The sequence below is a fragment of the Monodon monoceros genome, unplaced genomic scaffold (genome assembly GCF_005190385.1).
Source record: "Monodon monoceros isolate NGI ecotype Baffin Bay Population unplaced genomic scaffold, NGI_Narwhal_1 Super_Scaffold_4, whole genome shotgun sequence".
Taxonomy (NCBI): domain Eukaryota; kingdom Metazoa; phylum Chordata; class Mammalia; order Artiodactyla; family Monodontidae; genus Monodon; species Monodon monoceros.
In genome coordinates this window covers 49,299,387-49,307,915 of record NW_021703781.1, presented here as the reverse complement: position 1 = coordinate 49,307,915, position 8,529 = coordinate 49,299,387, and the positions used below count along the sequence as shown (strand labels likewise).

The following is an 8,529-nucleotide window of genomic DNA, read 5'->3' as shown; positions in this document are numbered from 1 at the left end:
CAAAAAAAAAAAAAAAAAAAGATGGGGAAATTGAGTGGGACAGTTGTATGAAAACGATGAGGGAATTTTCAGTTGCCTACAAGCTTAAGACAAGACAGTAGTATGATACAGTTACCAAAAAACTGAATTCAATTTTTTTGTTGTTGTTGTTGGTACGCAGGCCTCTCACTGTTGTGGCCTCTCCCGTTGCGGAGCACAGTCTCCGGACGCGCAGGCTCAGCGGCCATGGCTCACGGGCCCAGCCGCTCCGCGGCATGTGGGATCTTCCCGGACCGGGGCACGAACCCGTGTCCCCTCCATCAGCAGGCGGACTCTCAACCACTGCGCCACCAGGGAAGCCTAAACCGAATTCAATTTTAAGCTTTCATAGAGTATATCATCCAGATTACGGGAAATAATAGTACTGCTTCAACCTGTGTTTGCCACTGTATGCAATACTAGGTACATAATTCAAGAGGGACATGAACACACCACAGAGTGTTCAGGAAAGTGACCAGGAGGAGAAAAAGCCAGTAAAGCTGAAGAATATGGGGCTGGTCTACAGAAAAGTAAGAGGAAGCAAGATTTCCTTGGATATCTGAAAAATTGTCAATTGGATAAAAAAAAAAATAGACTTGTTCTGTGTAGCTTTAATTGACATAACTAGAACAAACGGGTAGAAGTTACAGGAAGTTAATTTCAATTGATTATAAAGGGGTTTTGATAGCCAGTGCTCGTCAGAAGTGGGATGAACTGGAAAGAGATCTCCCAGGAAAGCTATTAGATTCCTTCACCAGATTACAAAATAATCTTTATGTCTAAGAATTGGTGATATGTGTTAAAAATAAAGTGTTAAAATATGTTAACACATATTATGTATTAAAAAATAATAATAAATATGTGTTAAAAAATAATAAATCATTTGGTTTTATGATGTGCCTATAAAGTAAAATTTAAAGAAATCCAATGATATTATTTAGTACAGATCATTTATTTTCTATGAACAATAAAAGTACTTTTGCAAAATAAATTACAATCAAATTAACGATTAAATTTTAAATCCTTCCATTTCTAGCAAATTCCTAACTGCTTTACAGACTATATCATACCAAATTGTAAATTAGGGAAATATAGTTTAACAGAACACAAAGTGCTAATATCTGTAATGATTTTACCTTAAAAAAGACTGTAAACAAAGATTACTTGTAAAGCAGCCAATATACATGATTAAATGGGTTTTTAAACATTCACATTAAAAGCTAAATCCCAAAGTTGACATTAGATTTGTTTTTTACATTTAGTGAACATAAAAACTACATTATATCATTATACTTTCTCATCTACTACAGCAAAGCTTACTACAGTTTAAAGGGTCTTACCTCCAAAAGTCTGTGTCTGTCTTTATCATTCAGCTTTCCTTTTCCGCTTGCCATTTCATCCACCGATGTTCTTAAGTTTGCAGTTTCTCCCCTAAATTTTTCTAATGCAGCTTCTGATTTGGAGTTACTAGGCTTTGGTCCCCATTTACTTTTAATTAAATCTTTGCGACTTCCGGAAGACATCTCTGAAAATGTCTGTAAAAATAAAAATGCAGTTATAAGTCTGAGTTTACAAGGTCAAATCTCAGGTTTGAAAAGGTCTAATAACTAATTTGCTAAACAGAAGAACCTTTCTATCTAAATAGAAGTGATATAGCCAAACCAGTAGGGTATGGAACAGGGACTGGGGAAGGCTTCTAGCGTGCTAGTAACACTATATATTTTTAAAGTCTGGGTGGTAGATACATGGGGAGTATTCAATATGTCAACTTGTACTCTTGTGTTTGTGCAGGATTCTGTATGTGTGTCATATTTCAGTAGAAAAATTTCATTAAAAAAAACGGAGGGCTAACCAGTTATTAAACCATTAAATGAAGTCTGAAAGAAGTAGATCACAATCAAAGACAAATTTTACCCAAAAATAAAAAGCTAATGATAAATAATGTAATTCTGAATATCTGGACATTGAAACGTCATTACCTGATATAATGGTGCATATTCTGTTTTATAAGCTAGGCCTAGTTCAGATCTATCTTAATGATAATAGTCAGCTGAGAGAGCACAGTGGGCAGAAGTGAGAAGAAACCAATATGAGGCATTTATAGGAAAAAGAGACAATATTCACAGAATTCAGGAATGACAGGAATTAAGAATAAGGAGTAAGGAGAAGTTTAGCATATTTGCTAATAGAATTAGATGACATTTAAGAAGCAAGGGTATAATATAAACTCTAGGAGCAAAATACATAGCAAAAATTACTGTGTATATAATAAAAGTAGTTTTAATTAGGGAGGTTAAAAAGCATTTTTCCACCTATGGATCCCAAGATAAAATAATGGTAATGTGACTAGGGAATCCAGAGGAATATGATACTATTCATGCATTCAAAAAATACTGGAGAATTTAATTTACCAGACAGCATATTAGGTGCTGGGTATACACTGGCAGAAAAAAGAAAAAAGAAAGAAATGAAAGAGAGACATGTCCCTTACATAACGGAACTTTCGATCTAGCAGACGCGGCAGGCAGTAACAAGGAAACAAATATAGATTCTCAAGTTGTAAAATAAATGTTATCCAGGAAATGAAAAGTACAATGATAAATGATACCAGTAACAGTTGAGGAGACCTACTTAGACACCTCGGTGGAGAAGGTTTTTCTACGGAAGGGACCTCAAGGGTCATCCTGTGTGGACTCAGAGAGCCTGAAAATACCAGAAGTGGGTAAACTGAGTTGAAGAGGCCATCCATCACAAGGATAGCCCTGGAGTTTTGCCCATTCTAAGGTGAAAGACTAAGATAACCAGCAAAGGGCACGACGCCTCTATTACAGACCACGTCGTCTGCAAGTGGAGGCAAATCTTACGAAAACCCTCACAGAAGATCTCACGTGGAAAGACAGGCAAAGAAAAACTGCAAAAACGGGCACCTTTTTTCCTCACCCCCACTTTTAAGATGTTTGTAGAACAGACATGAAAGTGCCTGCTAATCCGCAAAAGGCTGTACTAACGAAAGACCTTGGCCAAGTCACTCGAACTCCCAGCGCTCGTCTGAAAGAGGAGGATAATATCCGCCGCAGGGCTGAAAGGAGGGATCGAATCGGCAACCGCCGTGAGGCACCCAGCCAGGGCCAGGAACCAAGTGAGAGCCAGGGAAACGCGACGGGCACCCGGGAGGGCAGAGATTGAGCCCCAGCTAACGCGATCTCCCACTGACCACGCCTCCCTCGCGGTCTCGCCCGGCCCCGGGGCTGCGGGCCCTGGCCGCCCCCGCCACACTCCGCGGTCGGCCCAGTCTCACCCTCCGGCGCGGGAGCCGCTTCCGGGAGTTTGAATCCCGCGGCTGTGGGGTGGGGCACGTCACTGCCGGCAGGGGTGAGGCACGCGCGACGGGATCGCGGCTCTCCGATTGGCTGCAGCCTCCGAGGGGCGGGGCCTGGAGCCCGAGGGCCGATGGAGTGCGGGCTGGAGACCCGCAGAGCCGGGGTCGAAGGGTGGGGCTGAGGCCGAGAGGAGGGGCCGAAGGCGGGAAGGCTTTCGCCGAACCCGCTACCGAGTTCTGGGAGTTTCCTCAACGCTTTTCTGAGGTTTCAGACCTCAAGCTCGGTGCTTCTTTCTAAGGAACTGATTTGTGTTTATCTGCTTTGGGGCTGAAGCAAATTACTATGCTGAGCGAGATAACCCCCGTGACTGCGAGCGGGGACCAACCAGATCCGCGTCCTTGAGCATGATTCGCCCTTCTGAGTACCAGTTTCGACCTTTATAAAATGGGAGAATTGGATTCCACAAGGGGGCACAGCCTCCCTGTTTTCCTCTTGGGGCGCGCCTTCCTCCTCCCAAAAATCAGGGTGGAGCAATGGGGAGTGTAGCCTGTGGGAGGATTGATAGGCACGCCCAGATTGAACGCTGAGATTATGAGCCCTAGATGAAGCAAGCTAGGCAGGCGTTTGCTCCAGATTGCCCTCCGGCTCGGTGTCTATTGGTTAAATACGGGTCCTGGTTACCCGCTTTGAGGACTTTCTCTTGCTAAAACCGAGAGGCACAGAAAGCGTTTGGCAGGGCCTGCCCTTCTCAGGCAGAGCATAGACTCACCAGAGGCTTAACACAATAAAAAGGATACAGTAGAAAACATCCTAGGAAAGCAGCGTCACACAGGGGTTAAACTCTGGATTAGGAATGACTTTAGCTCCTGACTGCCTCTTACTACCTGTGTGTTCTTGAATAAGTTATTTAACCTCTCTGAGCCTCAATATCCTGATCTGTAAAATGATACAAGTAATAATATCTACCTCATAGGGTGATTATGAGCATTAACTGAGAGAACCCATGTAAAGTGCATAGTGTTTAGTAAATGCTCAACTGATGTTAGCCCTTATTACATAAAAAGCAACAAAAACCCTTTGTTTCTAAATGGAATGGATGAGAAACCATGTAGAGAATTTTAAAGAATAAAAGGAAAGGCAAGAAGATAACGTTTGGTCCTTGCTGCCAAGTAACTCACATTTCTGATGGAAAAGTGAGGAGAACTGGGCTGTTTCCTATCTGTTGTATTAACCTATCAGATGGGATTAGGGTGGGAGGAAGTCGAGGCAAAAGATTAGTGAAGGTGTGAATGCTATTCATTGCCCAGAGTTGAGAGCAAGGGCAAAATTAGTCTCCATAGAAATCTACAGAGATTCTTGGATGAGAGAGAGAAAGAGATTTCTCTGCTCAGCTTTGAGCCAAATGGGGAGAGAAAAGACAGGAAGTGGGAGGAACGGTATGAAGAGGGATGGCACCTGGTAGACAGAGGACCTGGTACCTAGGCCTGCTGGGCCAGACTGCCCAATTACACATCTGCTCCCCAGGTCCCTCTCTTCTGGCAGGAGCTCCCCCTGTGACTGGGGACCCCTGAGGAAAAGGAGTAGGCAGGAGGCTCATTGGCCTGGTGGCTCATTTAATTTTGTAATTGTCATTGTTAGACCCGAAAATCAATGTTTGCTCTTCGCAGGTAGGTGGGGCTAGGCGTGAAGTGTGAGAAGCTAGTAGTTTGCAAAAGGCCTGAAGAGATGATAGTAATTTGATACTGACAGTTCACTAGGAGAAATCCTAGGACAGGGATTCAAAATTCATCTTTATTCATTAACAAAGAGAAATATAATGGCCAAGTGGACTGGATATTTATCTCAATAAATATTAGGTTATTTTCTTCCCAGTAGGAAAATCTTGGGAAACCAAAACAGTACCAAAAAGAGGCTGAATGGATTTAGGCTTTATAAAAAGAAATAGTGAGGCTGTTGTAGATGAATGTACTCTTCACCCCTGAAAGGTTATGTCTTCCAAAGGAAAGCTAATGACTACCCAGGCCTTCTCCAGCAGATACATCTGTGCTTTCTTATACAACTTCCTGCAATCATGGAAATGTTCTTTCTACTCAATCCATTATGGTAGCACTGGCCACATATGGTTGTTGAGTGCTTGAAATGTGGCTACAGTGATTGAGGAACTGAATTTTTAATTTTACTTAATTTAAATTAAAAAACTGGGGCTTCCCTGGTGGCGCAGTGGTTGAGAGTCCGCCTGCCGATGCAGGGGACACGGGTTCGTGCTTCGGTCTGGGAGGATCCCACATGCCACGGAGCGGCTGGGCACGTGAGCCATGGCCGATGAGCCTGCGCGTCCGGAGCCTGTGCTCCACAACGGGAAAAGCCACAACAGTGAGAGGCCCGCATACCACAAAAAAAAAAAAAAAACAAAAAAAAACTGATGGTTGATTCAGTTATCAAAAAAACTTTTATGTTTGGAACAACTTAGGTATGTAAGCCTATTTTTTTTCTTCTTTTTGAAGTTTTGGGTTTTTAAATTTTTTGCTTTATATTGGAATATAATTGATTCACAATGTTGTGCTAGTTTCAGGCGTACAACAAAATGATTTAGCCATACATATTCATACATCCATTCCCTTTCCGATTCTTTTCCTATACAGGTTATTACGGAGTATTGAGCATAGTTCCCTGTGCTACATAGTACATCCCTGGTGATTATCCACTTTACATATAGTAGTGTACATATGACAGTCCCAACCTCCCAATTCATCCCTCCCCTCCTCCTTACCCCCTTGGCAACCACAAGCCCGCCCTCCAAGTCTGTGAGTCTGTTTCTGTTCTGTAAACAAGTTCACCTCCATTACTTTCTTAGATTCCACATATAAGTGATATCATATGATATTTATCTTTCTTTGTCTGACTTACTTCACTTAGTATGATAATCTCTAGGTCCATCCATGTTGCTACAAATGACATCATTTCATTCTTTTTTATGGCTAAGTAATATTCCATTGTATACGTATACCACATCTTCTTTATCCACTCATCTGTTGATGGACATTTAGGTTGCTTCCATTTCTTGGCTGCTGTAAACAGTGCTGCAGTGAACATCGGGGTGTAAGCCTACTTTATCAACTGTAAATTTTATGAAAGCTAAATACAGATGAAGTATTTCTGACGAATGTTTTGTGTCCCAATTGAGATGTATGAAATACACAGCTGATTTCAATGACTAAGCTTTTTAATATTATTACATGTTGAGACAATAATATTTTAGATATATTAAGTAAAATAAAATATATTAAAATCAATCTTACTATTGTTTTTTACTTTCTTTACTGCGACTATTAGAAAATTCAAAATATAAATGCAGCTGCTGTTATGTTTTTATTGAACAGCACTGGTATGCACACAATAAATGTTCTCTAAATGCAGGCTGAGAAGAAACTGGTAAACTCTTGCCTCCCTCCAATCCACTCCGCAGGGATTTTTTGAAATAATGCAGATCTGATCATCTAACAAAATCCCCATTGTGTCCTCTCAGGCCTAGCAAGCCTAGACTGACCTCCCCAACCTGGTGTCAAAGCCCCACATTAGACACCCTTCATTCCTTGAACCAGGAAGTTTCCTTCCTGCCTCAGGGCCTTTTCACAGGAGGTTCCCCCTGTCTGGAATGCTCTAGCTGTTGCCTCCTTTCCTATCTCCCAGATCTTAGCTCCATCCTCCCTGCCTAAGGGAAGGCTTCCCTGCCTCCTGAGTAAAGGATTTCCTCTCTTTACCACAGATTTCTTCAAAGGCTTCATTCCAGCTATAATTGCACATTGAATCATGAGTGATTCTTTGACTGGTGTCCCTTTCCCTCATTCCACTGTAAATTGCTTGAGGAGTCTGTCTGATTTTGCTCACCCCCATATCCACAGTACCTACCATCACAGTGCTTGAACAAATTAGGTAATTAATAAATATTTGTTCAGGGAATTCCCTGGTGGTCCAGTGGTTGGGACTCAGCGCTTTCACTGCAGGGGGCACGGGTTCAATCCCTGGTGGGGGAACTAAGATCCTGCAAGCTGCTCAGTGCAGCCAAAAAATAATAATAATTTTTAAAATGATAAATAACTATTTGTTCAATGAATGAATGAATTGATGGGGGTCTCTTCTGCCCTAGACTACTGTGGAGAAACGATTTGTTTACTCTCCTCCTTTTTGTTATCGATATTCCTTAACAGGCACCAAAAGCATCGGTTTACAGCCCAGCTCCTTCTCGGGGTAGACCCACTGCTCATTCCTGGGTTAGAGTTCCTCTCCAACCAGGAAGGGCTGCGTTTTAAATCGGTAAATAGGAAGACCCCCTCAATATCTAACTGAGATTATAGCAGCCCTATTAGTGACATATTTGAAAGCCATTTCAGGGGCATGTTGAGCATATTTTCTCTAACTGGCTAATGTCATATAGGAGAATTCTCATTAGCCAGTCAGTGATGCTTCCTGACTTGGTTCTCCATTCAAGGTATATCCTATTTGGAAAGGGCAGCTCTCCAGACATTGACTGCTCTGCCTGTTTTAGCTTCATTTAAAATTTAATTTTAAGTCTATGGGGTTATTAAAATGTTTCATTTGTATTCAGAGAATTGGTATGCAATTCAGTCATTTTGCTCCCCTGCTGGAAAATGCATCTCTAATAAGTTCCCACTGCCAGTGAGGCCTGGCTTAAGGAGTTGAGAGAAGAGGTTCTAGGGACTTCCCTGGCAGTGGTCCAGTGTTTAGGACTCCACACTTCCACTGCAGGGGGAGATGAATTCGATCCCTGGTCGGGAAACTAAGATCCCACAAGCTGTGAGGCCTGGCCAAAAAAAAAGAGCATGGACTCTAGAGGAAGACTGCCTGTGTTCAGATCCCAGCTCCACTTGCTGTGAGAACTGGGCAAACTACTTAACCAAATTAGGCCTCAGTTTCCTCATCTGTAAAATGGGGATGGTGAAATAGTGCTTACTTCACAGCACAGGGCAGTAGAAGGATTAAATGAGACAAAATAAAATGCTTAGAATAGCATCTGGCATGTAGTAAGCACGTGGTAGATGTTAGTTGTTATTAACAGAGCAGACGAGACTCTCTGAGCTGGGGCCTGCCTGCCTGCCTAGGCTCACTGCTTGACTGTTTACCCTCGCACATGATTTCCCACCCACATCAAATGGCTTGAGGTTCCCATTGC

General features: G+C 42.3%; 1 protein-coding gene across 3 annotated transcripts in view; it reads right to left on the bottom strand.

Moving 5' to 3' along the window:
* Positions 1 to 3,342, bottom strand: part of CEP55 (centrosomal protein 55) — a 30,803-nt gene extending 27,461 nt beyond the window's left edge. For all 3 annotated transcript variants that reach the window (XM_029244651.1, XM_029244652.1, XM_029244653.1), the window contains exons 1-2: positions 3,317 to 3,342; positions 1,359 to 1,553 (exon numbers count right to left, since the gene is read on the bottom strand). In XM_029244651.1, coding sequence (XP_029100484.1) covers positions 1,359 to 1,541 — 183 coding nt within the window. In that variant the 5' untranslated portion in view covers positions 1,542 to 1,553; positions 3,317 to 3,342. The remainder of the gene's footprint in view (positions 1 to 1,358; positions 1,554 to 3,316) is intronic.
* Positions 3,343 to 8,529: the final 5,187 nt, after the last annotated feature.